Here is a 16018-nt window from a genome sequence, read left to right as displayed (position 1 = left end):
CAAGAAGAGGCATTTTGTGGAGTATTTGTTTTAAAAACCACTGTTTGGAAACTGTCTGCTTCTGAAAAGAGAAGAAATTAACAAATATTTTTAGTATCACAATGCTAAAGACTGCCTTTGTCCATTTTCAGATATGCTTTTGGGTAATTGCTGGAGCTCGCCAAATAAAAGAAATGAGAAAAGCATACTTTAGAAGAACAATGAGAATGGAAATTGGATGGTTTGATTGCAACGCTGTGGGAGAGCTGAATACAAGATTCTCTGAGTAAGTGGCTGGCAGAACAATGTTGTAATGTGTCATTTTTAGAATAAAACTGTTGTTTTTAAGTTCAGTAACAATTTGAAAACATTTTCATTGGATTTGGTGTGCACTGTCTCTATGGCATTTGCATAGGCAATGCCTTATAAATATGGTTATTAAATATTGAAAGCTGTGGTGCTGCAGTTTGATTTACAGATCCTTGATCAAAATGTTAGAAATGAAATATTATAGAAGAGTATTTGTTAGAATAGGATCATTTGGCCTCAGAAAGAGAAACTGAGGGATGGCTATGTGTAATGGAAAAACAGTATAACTAGAAACAATGATCTTGCTACCAATGTGGAGGCAATTTCTGAACCCAAAACAAAAACAAAAAATTCAAAAGTAATTTGAGAAAGATTCAAATAAAAAAAAACTGGATTTCAATCCAATTTATACCCAAATACATTTTGCATCATTGATAGCCCCCCTCTGAAATTCTAACGAGGCCTCAGTAATTAAAGCCAGTTGAATCCTGCTGAATTGAACACTGAGACCCAGGAAAGACAGTCAGTGTATAGTAAATATAAAGTAGAATGAAAGATTAGACCTCTGGATTCCAGCACTTACTCTGCCCATTACTTACTGTGACCTTGAACAGATAGGTAACCTTGCTAGAACACAATGGTCTAATCTCTGGGTAATGTCTTACATCCTTTCTTGCTGTCATATTCCAAGCCCTATTTACTCCTTCTGAACAAGAGTTAAGGAAATGTTCTTAGGCATATGAATCTAATGTAGTTCCAGTGTACTTACCTTATACTCCTGCATTTAAGGAACTTACAACCTAGTAGGAGGGATAAGAGAAGCAGGCAAACAAACACTTAGAGCTAACATGAATTGCTTATTACCTGATAGGCACTGTTCTACTTGCTTTATGCACACTAATTTAATCCTTATTACTACCTACTAGGGTGGGTTCTGTTATCTCATTTTATAGGTGAGAAAACTAAAGCACAAAAAATTTAAGTAAATTTCCCCAAAAGAGCTTGTATTCAAATCCAGAGAATCTGGGTTCTTAGCCACTGTTTTCTACTGCTTATAAGCAGAATGCAATAATTACACATATATATGCACATGTGTATGTACCAATTAATTATGTTGCTATGGAAACACAGGAGGATATTACTTTTCCCTGGGGATTATCCAAGATTGATGAATGAGGTGGTATGTGAATAGAATCTTGAGTCAGAAAGGATTTAATAAGAATGAAGAAGGAAAGAAGGACACTTCAGGATAGACCAGAGCTATTAGCTATAGAGAAAAAAAGAAGAAAGACAAAAAGTGGTTTTCAAAAGCCTTTATCAACATTGAATGGACATCATGTAGGAAAGGTTAGTTAAGACAAGGTGAGTTGGCCATAGCAGAAAGGCTTGAGAATATCCCAAGGAGCAGCAAATTCGCCAGGAGTTGGGAAGCCGTTGTGTTACAAAGAATGGAGTGTTTAGGAGGGAAGAAGTGAAAAGTTTCAGCAAGACATTTGAATTGATCAAATTCAGTTTTTAGTGGTCCAACTTTCTCTTGTTCCAGTGATATTAATAAAATCAACGAGGCTATTGCTGACCAAGTGGGCATTTTCATTCAGCGCATGATGACGGCCATCTGTGGGTTCCTGTTGGGATTTTACAGGGGCTGGAAATTGACCCTGGTTATTATTTCTGTCAGCCCTCTCATTGGGTTTGGAGCAGCCTTCATTGGTCTGGTAAGCACGTCTTTTTGCTTCTCTCCATGAGAACACATTTGCACCCATTAACAGCCCAAAATATACAGTTTGATTTTCTTCTGCTGAGACTGTTTAGTCAATATAATTATCACTATTTTGATATAGTCTGTTTGATTATTCCCCAGGATCAAATAACATTTCAAAGAGGTGGAATTAATTATATTTAAATAAGGTAAATATTATTTTACTAATAGCAACCAAGTACATTTATTGAGCATCTTCTATTTTTCCAAGCACTATTAAGAGCTTTATATTCATCATTTCCAATCCTTACTATAATCATATAAAGAAAGCAATAATACCATTTTAAATATAAGAAACTGAGACTCAGAGAGGTAAAAGGGCTTATCTGGGACTGTACGGCTGGCAGAATAAGATTCAGGTTCCATGGAACTTGACTCCAAACACCCACCCATTCTTTAACTTATGGCCCATGTTTTCCCTATTTCAGATGCTTCCCTCAAAAAAGCACAACAAATATACTCAGATCAGTAATAAGTGGATGAAAAAGATTTCTCCAGTCTTAGCTATGTTCTCCATTCCATCTGCTCAGTTTCAGAGAGAGGTTATCTGACCCATTTTGAATGTTAATCCTGCTACCATCTCTGTTCCTCAGCTATTCAGGCCAAGACAAAGTGTAGAAGTAGAAATCTGGGGCCACTCCAATTAAAACCACTTCCAAGAACAGTGAAATTGGGCTGGGGATTTAGTTCAGTTGTTCCGGTGCCTGCTTCGCAAGCACAAGGTCTGGAGTTCAATCACTGGTACAAAAAAAAAAAAAAAGAACAGTGAAATTATTTTTTATTTTTAGAGCAGTCGCATTAGATAGCAGGTTATAGTATCAGACATACCAGTAATTTATCATAATAAATGAGAATAAAGTTTGAGTTAAAGCTACATGGCACTTAAATATCATTGAACAACAGGTACCTATCTCCATGACAATATTTTCTAGCAGAATAGTCTGACAATGCACTGGCTATGTTGCTTAAACATTCTCTGAATAATACAGAAAATAAATGAAAGTGATAGTAGCAAAGGGCTCATTCCACTTACTCTATTACCACCTGCTCTACCACTAACACATCTGTGTGACTCAAGAACAACTCATTCAAGCCATCAAACCCCCAGTTTCCTCCTCTTGAAAATAGAGATAATCATTGTGATGATTCGGGGCATAAGCCATGTTATGCACTTAAACACAGCACCTGGCCCAGAATTAAGTGCCAAAGAAATCTTTTATTAGTATTTTTACCAGTCTGCTACATCACACCAGGTTCACAAACAATGTTTCCTATCAATCACTTTCTAGCTTTGCTCCAGGAATCCTCAACCTCCACCGTAGGGTGTCAGGGGCTCTGCAAGCATTTGATTCTTCTTCCCACCCCCCAAATACATATAATCTCTTTCTTCAGATCTGGGATAAATTAATAAACACATGCCAGGGGATCATATGTCATGTTTTAACACGTTGGAGACTAAAAGCATTGCCAGATTAACTTAGTTTTAAGCACATTTAAGGGTATAGTTTCTCTCCTCACGTCAGCACCCATATTCTAAGGTCTTGTACATGTGTTACTGATGTGAAATGTTGGAGCTCCACACTTGTCTCTCCATGCATGTTAGTTCCTGTAAAATGATATGAGCAACTTAACTATGACTCAAGTCAAAGGTAGGACACACACACACACAAAGATAAAGACAGGCAACATATGACATATTAGAAATTGTTGTAGGCTTTATATGCCTTTGTCAGACTATAATTTAGTCTCTACAGTTCAGGCAAAATGGTGTACTATTTGCCTAAAGCTTTTATCTCTGGAATTACCTCTGCATTATGTTATGCCTTTGCATGCTCTGATTCTCTCTCTCATTTTATACTCCAATCAATTATGCTGTCCTCATGAATCCCCAGCCTTTGCCTTTGGTATTTGTCTCCAAATTGTACAGTGGTTTCTGAATAATGTTCATGAGAAACAGGAGTTTGGGATCTCAGTCCAAATCCAATGAGAAACATGAACATTGTTAGATATTTCCTAATACATATTTCTAAAGCTTCTGGACCAGTTTAACTGAAGTGTTCTCAGATTAATCAATGTGCCATACCAAACAGATATCACTCAGAACCATTTAATTTTCTCATTGCTGTGCCGCAAATGCATATTCCAGGAATCAATTAGATCAAAAGTGTGATAAAAATGATGGTGTTGTTCATAATGTCCAATTGCAAATTTTGTACTATTGTACAAATTTTTGTACAAATTTTGACAAATGGTGTACTATCTACCTAAATCTTTTTTTGGGGGGGGTCTGGAATTACCTCTGCAATGTTATGCCTTTTCATCCTCTAATCCTCTCTCTGATTTTATACTGCAACCAACCATAATGCCCACGTGGGTCCCCAGACTTTACCTGTGGTGTTTGTCTACAAATTGTGCAATCTTGTCTGGCTAGTAGCAATGAAATATGACATGATTTGACTTGGGAACCTCATTAATATAATGGCTAAAAGACTTCAGTGTTACAGAATTACCTATTTGGTTTAGTTCTTTCTCTTGTGTTATGCACATGTTTACTTTTGTTAAATGAATTATTGAATGATAGGCTAACTTACCAGTAAGTCAGTTTTCACTTCTTTTGGATTTTAGAGTGTGGCCAAGTTCACGGACCTTGAGTTGAAGGCCTATGCCAAAGCAGGGTGTGTGGCTGATGAAGTCATTTCATCTATGCGGACAGTGGCTGCTTTTGGTGGTGAGAAAAAAGAGGTTGAAAGGTTGGTTAAATGTCCATTGCTTTCCTGAATTTCACCAGTGTACCTTGTTTTGTACAAAGTGGAAGATCCACAGTAAACCAAGGGAGCATTATTCAAGAGATAGTTAAATGCAGTAGTTTAGGGGGATCAAAACACTACAAGAATCCCTAAAACTTTAGCAATGTGTTTTTGAGGATATTGCAGCTGATGAGTTTTTTGAAAGCCAATTTAGGTTAGATATTCATTTCAACTTTGATGATGTGTGTATGCCATATAGTAAACTTCAAGCCAGTCTTTAACACTGTTTATTGCCATCAAAGAAAAGTCTACATGTGATACTACAACTCTGAAACACTGAAACCACAGGAATACAAAGGATCTAACAAGTTGGATAACCTACAAGAAATGGATGTACAGTATTCTTAGAAGCATACATTGAACCATGAAGAAATAGAATTGAACAGACTACTAGTGCCCAAGGAGTGAGTCAGTAACAACAATAAAAAGTCTTCTATCAAAGAAAAAACCAGGACTTAATGGTTTTACTGCTGAATTCTATAAAACATCTAAAGAAGAACTAATACTAATTCTTAAAAAGTTCACTTTATAGTTCTAGAATTATCCTAACACAAAGCTAGAAAAGGATACTACTAGAAAAGAAAATTATATGTCAATATCTCTGATGAACATAGATGCAAAAATCCTCAACAAAATATTAGCAAGCCAAATTCAACAGCACATTGAAAGGATCATTCCCCACAATCAAATGGAAGTTATCCCTGGAATGCAAGGATGTTTCAACATAAATCAATAAATGTGATACATCACGTTCACAGAATGAAAGACAAAAACCATAAGACCATGTCAACAGATGCTAAAAAAAGCGTTTGGCAAAATTCAACATGCATTCATGACAAAAACTCAACAAATTTGTTATAGAAAGAAGGTGCCTCAGTTCAGTAAAGGCCACATATGATGATCCTACAACTAAATGAAAGTCAATGGTATGAAAGCTTTTCCCTTAGATCTGGAGCAAGATAAGGATGCCCACACTTTCCACTTCTATTCAACATGGGGAATAGAAGGAAATTAAAAGAATTTAAACCAGAAAGGAAGAAGGTCAGTAGTCTCTGTTTTTAGATGACATAGTGAAAATCCTGAAGGCATCACCAAAAATCTGTGAGATATAATAAACAAATTCAATAGAGCTTCAAGATACAAAATCAATAAATAAAAATAAGTAGCATTTCTATACACTAGCAAGTGAGAAATAACCTAATTTACAATAGGTACAAAAATTTAAAATATTTAGGAATAAATTTACCAGGTCTATATACTGAAAACTATAAAACCATTTATAAAATAAATGGAAAGAACACAAATGGAAAGCTGTCCTGTGTTTATGGATTGAAAGAATGACTATTGCAAAAATCTCAATACCCTCTAAAGCAATCTATGGTTTCAATGCAATCTTTACCAAAATTCCAATGAAATTTTCCATAGAAATAGGAAAAATATCCTACAATTTATAAGGAACCACAAAATATTCCAAATAGCATGAGCAATGTTGAGCAAAAGGAACAAAGTCAGAAGCATTATCTAATCTCAATATCTACTATATTTATCTAATCTCAATACCTACTATATTTATTGCCACTATACCAGCAATAAAAGCAGCATAAAACATACACTTGTGTACCAATGGTACATAATAGAGTCCAGAAATAAATCCATTTATTTAGAATCAATTGATTTTTTAAAACTAATATTAAGAATATACAAAGTGAGGAAACTGGGGGACGCCGCTGGGAGGGGCGTGGGGCTCCTCCACGCAGCTGCCTCTTCCAAGCCCTTCCTCCCGGGGTCTCCTTCCCGTTCTCGATGCTTCTCTGAATCCGGGCTTCCGCCGCAGCCCTCCCTCGACCCATGACCCGCCCCCGGCTCCCCGCCCGCCCGGCGCGACCTCCGGTGGGCGTAGTCAAAGGGCTGTGTCTGAGCCGCTGGAGCCCCGAGGACCATCCAGACGCTGCCGGACCGAGCACACGCGGACACCGAGGTCCGGGACAGCACGGACCATGGCGCTGAAGCGGATTAATAAGGAACTTAGTGATTTGGCCCGTGACCCTCCAGCACAATGTTCTGCAGACCCAGTTGGGGATGACATGTTCCATTGGCAAGCCACAATTATGGGACCTAATGACAGCCCATATCAAGGTGGTATATTCTTTTTGACAATTCATTTTCCTACAGACTACCCCTTCAAACCACCTAAGGTTGCATTTACAACAAGAATTTATCATCCAAATATTAACAGTAATGGCAGCATTTGTCTCGATATCCTAAGATCACAGTGGTTTCCTGCTTTAACTATTTCTAAAGTTCTTTTATCCATTTATTCACTGCTATGTGATCCAAACCCAGATGACGCCCTAGTGCCAGAGATTGCACGGATCTATAAAACAGACAGAGACAAGTACAACAGAGTATCTCGAGAATGGACTCAGAAGTATGCCATGTGATGCTACCTTAAAATCAGAATAACTTACATTATAGCTGGAATTAACTTTAAATTACTGTTCCTTTTTTGATTTTCTTATCCGGCTGCTCCCCTATCAGACCTCATCTTTTTAAATTTTATTTTTTGTTTACCTCCCTCCATTCATTCACATGCTCATCTGAGAAGACTTAAGCTCTTCCAGCTTTGGACAATAACTGCTTTTAGAAACTGTAAAGTAGTTATAAGAGAACAGTTGCCCAAGATTCAGAATTTTTTTTAAAAAACGGAGCATGTGTATTATGTGGCCAATGTCTTCACTCTAACTTGGTTATGAGACTAAGCCATTCCTCACAGCTCTAACTGCTGAAGAAGCCAGCTAAGGGAGGGAGATGGATGCTCGGTTGTCACGGCAAGGAAGCAGCATTATTCTAGCAGCATCCATTCTTGTTAAGCCTTCCACTGTTAGAGATTTGAGGTTACGTGATATACTTTATGCTCATAACTGATGTGGCTGGAGAATTGGTATTGAATTTATAGCATTGGGAGAACAGAAAATGTGATGTATTTTATGCATGTCAGTAAAGGAATGACCTGTTCTTGTTCTAGAGAGAATGGAAATTGGAACTCACACACCTTTTGTATGCCAAAGTAGGGTCTCAAAACATTTTGTAATTTTCATTTAAATTGTTAGGAGGCTTGGAGCTATTAGTTAATCTATCTTCCAAAACACTGTTAAATATAGCACTGAGTAAATGATGCAAGTTGTCAATGGATGAGCGATCAACTAATAGCTCTGCTAGTAATTAATTTATTTTTCTTCAATAAAGTTGCATAAACCAGTGAAAAAAAAAAGAACACACAATAAGGAGAGGACAGTCTCCTTAATAAATCCAGTTGGAAAAACTGAATATCTACACGCAAAAGAATGAAATTAGAGCCTGTATCTCCCTTCATACATAAAAATCAATTAAAATGGATTAAGGACTTAACTATAAGACCTAAAACTATGAAGCCACTAGAAGAAAACATAGAAGAACATTGGAATGGGCAAATATTTTTGGATAAGACACCCAAAGCACAGGAAATAAAAGCAAAAATAGGCAAATGGAATGGCACCAAAGTAAAAAGCTTTTGTACAGCAAAGGAAACAACAGGGAAAAGACAACCTGCAGAATGAGAGAAAATATGGGCAAACTATACCTCTAACAAGAGATTAACTATTTAGCTTCTTGGTTATTGGGTAGATGGGTGAGCAGATGTAGAAGAGTTAATGTGAACTCTAGTTTTAAGACTGGGGGGCTGGAAACACCCAATAGGGTCTGATCTGCTTATTTGAAGACAACTGCATTGTTTTCTGATAGGAAACATGATGCTATATGATGCAAGAAAATAATTCAAACACAAATAGTAGATCCATCATGTCTCAACATATATGTTACAAGCTTACACCATGGCTATTCATCCAGCTACAGTCAATTCACCTTGTTATGTGTCATCCTTTCAGTATGTTTCATTGCCAGGTTCAAAGGAACTTTGAGTGACTATCCCAAGGGTATTGTGGGTTTCTTTCCCTGCAGCTGCTTTGTGCTTGGGGTGGCTTTATGGTCACTGAGTAAAGCCCCTACATTGTGGCCCGTTTGCTGAGATTGACCTAAACATTTTCCCTTCCACAGGTACGAGAACAATCTTGTGTTTGCCCAGCGCTGGGGAATTAGAAAAGGGATGGTGATGGGATTCTTTACTGGATACATGTGGTGTCTCATCTTCTTTTCCTATGCACTGGCCTTCTGGTATGGCTCCCAACTCGTCCTGGAGGAGGGAGAATATACACCAGGAACCCTTGTCCAGGTACTTTGATCTTGTCAACCTAAACATAACCATTTCCTGCTTGTATCTCAGGAGAGGCCACTGATTAGACATGTGCTTCATTCCTTTAGTATCTGAGGGAGTAGGAGTCCATCTACAGGAACAACAATATTAAGCATTTATAGCATTTGGATTGATAAGACTAGCATTTTAATGATCCCCAATTAACTGAAGACTTGGTAGCCAGAAAATGATGATTTGTTTTGGTTGAGTCCAAAAGATAATAATGCCATGAAAATGGAAAGTCAGTTGTCTTTTGGCTAAAAATTCACAAATTATATGATTTAATTCAATAATAGTACAAGAGCTGTGCCTAATGGACATATTTGTGAAACATGAGTTATTGAACTCTCAAGCCAGTAATACCCCCAACTGAACAGAAAATGCAAACATATTCCATTACTCACTCGTGCTATGGTATACCATTGCTAATGTCATACCTACTTTAATTTTCAGTGTCCTTTTAGTTATTCATTCAACAAGTAATTATTGAGCATCTACTATATGCTAGACTCATCCAAAGTGCAGGAAATTCAGCAGTGGCAAAAAAAATGTGGGTTTTTTTTTTTTTTTTGCCCTAATTGTTTTCACAGTTTTGTAGGAAAGGCAAGCGATAATTAATCCTATACATAATGCCAAACAGGAACCTGAACTAGAAAGTAGAGGACAGGACCCTTGACAGTGAAGAGAAAGATAACAAGGTGTGGATGGGTCAGGGAAGGCTGTTCACTCTGTTCCTTCTCCAGGGCCTTTCTTCCTCAGCCTATGGCTGGCCTGACCCACTCTGAGTCATTGTTTGGATTCTAGCTGAGTGGCCTTCTACACTGTCCTATGGCATCTGTACTTCTCCTTTAGAGTATTTGTATTACACAGAACATTTGCCTGCACTGACACTTGGTCCCACTTCTTTCTGCCCCCGTGGAGTAAGGTCAAAGTAAAATATTGATTTCATCCCAGAGGATGGGAAATCACTTCACTTCAGATTCTTAAATAAAGTGGGGTGTTTTTTTTTGCTTAAATTCTTTTATTGGTACAGTTTAGGTATACAATTCATTTACATTTATCATTGGGTACTTGTACCTGTACATGATACATCTCGGTTCTTATTTTTTCCCCATTACCTGTGTGCCCTTCACCCCCTCCACCCTTCCCTATTTACAAAGACTTTGTTTCCATTTTTTTCTTTTCTCATAATTTTTCCTTTCCCTTCTTTCCTTTCCCCTTCCCCTCCCACTTCCCCTACCCCTTTGGATCTTTTCTTCCTATTTCAAATTATCAATTATTCATTTTAATCATTTTAATCCTTATTAAATAAAATGTTTTGATTGAAGATTCTGGTTGGAACAGGAACAATTAAACTATAAAAAAATCAAAATCTTTTATATCAGAAATTTGCTAGCTGATGCTATAATTTGAGACCTACTGCTTTAATATAAACACATATTGGGCCAGGGATTTAGCTCAGTGGTTCTGCTGCCTGCCTTCTAAGTGCAAGGTCCTGAGTTCGATCCCCAGTACCAAAAAAAAAAAATAATAATGTAAACACATATCTGGGAAAAATTGAATAGGATTTTGATTTATGAAAGAAAAAAATGTAGCTCTTTCATGCCCCTCTTAAACTCCAGGTGTCAATAACAAAGATGATAGCAGAAACAGGGATAGGAGCAGCGTTCACGCAGTGTACATGGGTGTCAAGCACTGAGGGACTGTGTCATGTAGTTACATATATAATACAGCTTCATTCTGTGCTCAGTGTCAGTAGACTCCCACTTCAAAAATGAGGCTAAGAAATACGTGCCAAGTGGCATGGAGTGTGATTTGAACTCAGGTCTCTGCTACTCCAGGGCCTGACCCTTAACTGCTGTTTCCCGGACTTCCAGAGCTGTCTTCTGAGGGACTTGGAGCCGCCTTCCTTCAGCACAGCACCCACACAGTGCTCCCCTGCAGGCCCTCTTCCCTCTCTTCTGGCCATGGGTGGGATCATCAGGTTGAAAACTACTGGTCTCTTGGGACGGGTGTAGGCTACAGTTTCCATCTTGGAGGTGCGTACTGGAGGTGCGCTGCATCTGTCTCACTCCTTTTCCAAGGACATCCAGATAACATGTGCCTGAGGCAACAGCTTTTAAAGCCTGACAAAGCAGGGGTTTTACCCCAGACCTCAACTGAAGCCTCCAATGAGTCAGCCAACTATGGCCCACAGGCCAAATCCAGTCTATCGACAGTTTTTTATCAATAACATAAACATTTATTTACCAACTGTCACAGTCGCTTTTGTTCTGCACAACAAAGGTAATTGTTTCAGGACCCATGTGGCTTGCAAGGCCCAGATTATTTACTCCTTGGCCTTTACAGAAGATGTTTTCTGACTGCTGTTGTAGGGCACAGGAAGGCTTTCTTTGCTGTGGTGGGAGGGCCTCTGATGAGGGCATCTTAAAGAATTTCAGACTCTGAGGAGTGTTCTGCCTGCTGCCTTACCACCTCCCTGTGTGGGACCTCAGTACTTTCTTCCACCTCATAATTTATGTGACTAGCGCTGGACTAATCATCTTTACACACAGTATCTCAGCCCTGTGAAGTATATATGCCCATGGTCCCTGTGTTATGATAAAGAAATTGGGGTTTGAACGATTAAGTAACTCACCACCGGCAGGAACCATCAGTCACAATGGAGGAAAAGGAACAAGGACAGATGAAGAGAAATCATTTGATAACCTGAAACAGGCTACATTCAAGTAGGAGTCAACCTTTATCTTGGCAGTCAACCACTGCCAATGAAATAGCCTCCCTGTGAGTCAGGGGATCCGGACCCATTCTTGAGTTGATGAAGAGGGGAAGCTTTGTGCTCCCTCTAGAGGTCAATTTGAGGAATTACTGCATTGCCTCTCCATAAACAGCATTGCTAAAAACGGTGCTCTTTAACAGGATCATCTGGGCATGAGCAGACTCTTCCCCCCAGGTCCTGAGCTTGGCTGTGTTGGTGAGTCAGGACAGCTTCTCCAGCTCTGCACAGGAACCAGATCACTCTACCTGCATGCAGCCGGCAGCAGGGGAGCTTGGGAACTACTCAGTATGGCACTGAGTTCAAGTACTGCTCTAGTAAATACATGTTGTGGTCTAGGGCAAGTTAGGAGACCTCCAGAGATGTCTGTTTCCTCTTCTGTTGTGAGGATTGTATGAAACACTTAAAATGTATCTCTTTGCTATTATCATTAGCAGTAGTATAGCAGCAGCAGGAGTAGTGACAGCAGTTATCTTAGTGACTAAGACACTAGTAGCAATAGTAGCAGATTGGCTTTCCATGTACCAACCTCTAGAACAGTCGAGCTGATCTTAGTGTCCTTATTATTTATGTTGCCCTTTAACTAGAAAATCATCAGAAGGCTGATTGTATAACAAATCAAATTATCTGATCTCTATTCCAATCCACTTCATGTGTCTCTGTTCCTTTGCTTATACCTCTTACTCATTTCTTCCACTTTGTAGGAGAGTAATTAATGTTCAGTAAAATATAATGTAGTCTTTTAAGTCATAACAGTGGGGGCACTGGAGATGCTTTACAGAACAAAACTATTCCAGGCACTTCCAGAGAGCCAAAGAGCTATTTAGCTTTCAAACTCTTGCAGAAGAATATTTCTGGGGAAAACTCAGTGTGCTCATGGGTGACCCAAATGGCAAGGAGCACTGCTTACAAACTGACAAAAACACATAGCAAAAAAGATGTCTCTCTTTTCATTTCAGGTCTTCCTCAGTGTCTTAATAGGGGCTTTAAATCTTGGGAATGCAACTTCTTGTTTGGAAGCCTTTGCCACTGGTCGTGCAGCAGCTGTCAGCATCTTTGAGACAATAGACAGGGTATGTAAAAGCCTGACTCAAAGGCCAGTAGAATAGGGGGTGGTGAATTTCCATAGGCATTTACCCTTAGAGTTCAAAATATGAGGATCTATCAACATGAAATACTTGCTGAATGTTGTCATGAGCAGGACCCAATTTCAAGAGCTGTAAATGCAACAATGAACTGAAACAAACACTCCCCACTCTCACTCTCAGATTGGGAGACCTGGACAAGGAAGTTTCCACATTCAAGTACAAGTGCTAAGTGTGACAAAAGAAATAACACAGAATAATGTGACCCAGGCACAGTGGTGCAGGCCCATAATGCCAGCTACTTGGGAGGCTGAAACAGAAGAATCACAAGTTTGAGGCCAACCTGGGCAATCTAGTGAGACACTGTCTCAAAATTAAAAAGAAATAGGCTTGTGATGTAGCTTGGCGGTAAAGGGCTTGCGTAGCATGTGTGTGGCCCTGGGTATAATCCTTAGTACTGCAAGGAAAAAACTGAGCAATGTGATCATGACTAGGGTAGGGGAAGAAATTTTTAAATTAGGTACATGGAAAATGAAAGCAGGGAAGGAATTTCTACAAGTGAGAGCTCCAGTCTATAGTGATCTCAAGGAGCAGAAAGAAGTCCAATGTGAATGAACAGGGTTGGAAAGGGCCTAAGGCTAGTGGTAGTAGTGACCCCTGAAACGTTACTGGAAACCTCAGCAATAGGATCTAGTCTCCTGCCCAGGCTACGACCCAGGCCAGAGAGAGAGAGAGAGAGAGAGAGAGAGAGAGAGAGAGAGAGAGAGAAGACATAACTAAGAGAGACTGAAAGCAGGGTGCCAGAACGACCAGTGCTGGTGCACCCCACAAAGGTGTTGGTCAGTCCAAGTCACTGATTTTTATTGGTAATCAGTTAGGGTAAAGGCGAACTGCATGCAAGGGCAGAACTACATGGAAGGATTTGAAGTTGTGCAGTTTCTATGGAAATTAATGTAAGCAAGGCTTGCGAAGGGCAAGAGAAAACATTCTTGAATTAGGAACAGAATAGACAAAATATATGGTTGTAATTAGAATACTGTCCATGTAGTAAGAAGGTTTTAGAGCCACGGTCCCGGCCTGCCCCACACAGGCCGCCGAGGGCCGCTCGGTGAGTCACTGCGCTGACTCCTCCCCGTCGCTTGCCTCTGGGACTCTCACGCCCGCCTGGAGATGGCGGTGGCGGCGGCGGCACAGACACATTCTCCGTGGAAGACCCGGTGCGGAAGGTGGCGGGCAGCGGTACCGCCGGCGGGGACCGCTGGGAAGGCGAGGACAAAGACGAGGACGTTAACGATAACTGAGACGATGATGAAGACAACAAAAAAGAGGAAGCAGAAGTAAAACCAGAAATAGAAATTTCAGAAAAGAAAAAAATAGCAGAGAAGATAAAAGAGAAAGAACAGCAACAGAAGAAAAGGCAAGAAGAAATTAAAAAGAGGTTAGAAGAACCTGAAGAACCTAAACTAACACTGGAAGAACAATTAGCAGATAAACTGTAGCTAAAGAAATTACAGAAAGAGTTAGACTTTGAATTAGCAAAAGAAACTTTTGGTGTTAATAATGCAGTTTATGGAATTGATGCTATGAATCCATCTTCAAGAGATGATTTCACAGAGTTTTGAAAATTACTAAAAGATAAAATTACACAATATGAAAAGTCACTGTATAATGCCAGTTTTTTGGAAGCCTTAGTTCGAGATGTGTGTATTTCATTGGAAATTGATGACTTGAAAAAAGATTACCAATTCATTGACTGTGCTTTGCAGTGAAAAACAGGAGCAAGAAAAGCAAAGCAAAGCCAAAAAGAAGAAGAAAGGTGTGGTTCCTGGAGGGGGATTAAAGGCCACCATGAAAGACAATCTGGCAGATTATGGTGGTTGTGACGGAGGATACGTACAAGACTATGAAGACTTCATGTGCCACTTTATCTTCTGGTGTCTTCTTTCTGTTGCCCACAATCCCTTCAACATGTAGCACAATTTCCTTTCCTTTCAGTTCTGCCAAATGCTACAATCAGAAGCGCAGTATCTTTTGTGCTGGTTACTCAACCCCTTGACACTTAGGTGCTAATGTGCAAATGAGGGAACTTGGATCTTGCTGCCAAGGGGTTAAAATCAGGAACCTCAGTTGCTACTAAATCACAGTTTAAAAACAGATCTAATGATGTTGTCATTGTTGCTGTATGATTTCATAGCAGCATTCACTAAATTGGAAACAAAGGTTGCAACATGACAAAAAATTACGTAGTATTTACCAGCACCATTCAGTAATACAGCCTTAACCATACCTCCTTGAGGTACTTCATAACTTGTCAAGAAAAGCAGTTTGCAGCAAGGGCATGTGGTGTGCACCTAGTATTAAAATTGCTTTGTCTTAAAATTGAGTATGAGGATATTAAAAATCCATTGTGAAGAAGGCTGCTTATCTCAGAGTGAAGATACTTAAAAATTAAATGACCAAAACCCTCCAACTTTGAAGCTGAAGAAGGTAAACCTCTCTATTATTGCAGTACAATAATTTCTGTGGAATCCGCTGAGTGCATAGACCATCTAGTTTTTAATTAGACTATTTCTACTGATGGTGTGCTTCAGGGTGGGAGAGGGAAACTACCTGATTCAAGTGTCTGAGAAACAAATCTCTTGTTCTTCTAGGCTGCAGTGGAACAACTTTAACAGGGCTGTGGCATTTCCTTTCCTTTATAAAACATGCTCAGCAAACTGCACCAGTTAACTACAGTTTGGTAAATTGTTATGTTCACAATTATGACATCTGCAATGTTTTATAAAGTAATTTAATAAAATTACTATTGTGAGAAAAAAAAGAGAAGGTTTTAGTTGTGGGAACAGAATTTGGGTGTGAGTCATTCTGACCTCAGCATGTGGGCTTTGGCTGAATTCACTTCTATAAACAAGCTAATTGTGGGGTTAACTCCTCACAGCCTGCTTTGGGGCATAATCAGTATTACAGTCTCCCATATAGAGGAATGGGAAAGGACAGGGCATGTAGGACTTTCAG

General features: G+C 39.3%; 1 protein-coding gene and 2 pseudogenes across 2 annotated transcripts in view; all 3 read left to right on the top strand.

Moving 5' to 3' along the window:
- Abcb11 (ATP binding cassette subfamily B member 11) overlaps positions 1 to 16018 on the top strand; it is a 79186-nt gene that overhangs the window by 23459 nt on the left and 39709 nt on the right. For both annotated transcript variants that reach the window (XM_004857620.4, XM_013076952.3), the window contains exons 7-11: positions 132 to 265; positions 1832 to 2003; positions 4673 to 4797; positions 8947 to 9121; positions 12878 to 12991. In XM_004857620.4, coding sequence (XP_004857677.2) covers positions 132 to 265; positions 1832 to 2003; positions 4673 to 4797; positions 8947 to 9121; positions 12878 to 12991 — 720 coding nt within the window. The remainder of the gene's footprint in view (positions 1 to 131; positions 266 to 1831; positions 2004 to 4672; positions 4798 to 8946; positions 9122 to 12877; positions 12992 to 16018) is intronic.
- LOC101716191 (ubiquitin-conjugating enzyme E2 D3 pseudogene) lies at positions 6766 to 7453 on the top strand (annotated as a pseudogene).
- Positions 14116 to 15152, top strand: LOC106010457 (eukaryotic translation initiation factor 3 subunit J-like; annotated as a pseudogene).

Source organism: Heterocephalus glaber, unplaced genomic scaffold, assembly GCF_053883595.1.
Source record: "Heterocephalus glaber isolate CG9 unplaced genomic scaffold, H.glaber_assembly_v1.0 deba00000347, whole genome shotgun sequence".
Classification (NCBI taxonomy): Eukaryota; Metazoa; Chordata; class Mammalia; order Rodentia; family Bathyergidae; genus Heterocephalus; species Heterocephalus glaber.
The sequence above is the reverse complement of the archived record's forward strand: the minus strand, read 5'-3'. Positions and strand labels throughout refer to the sequence as shown.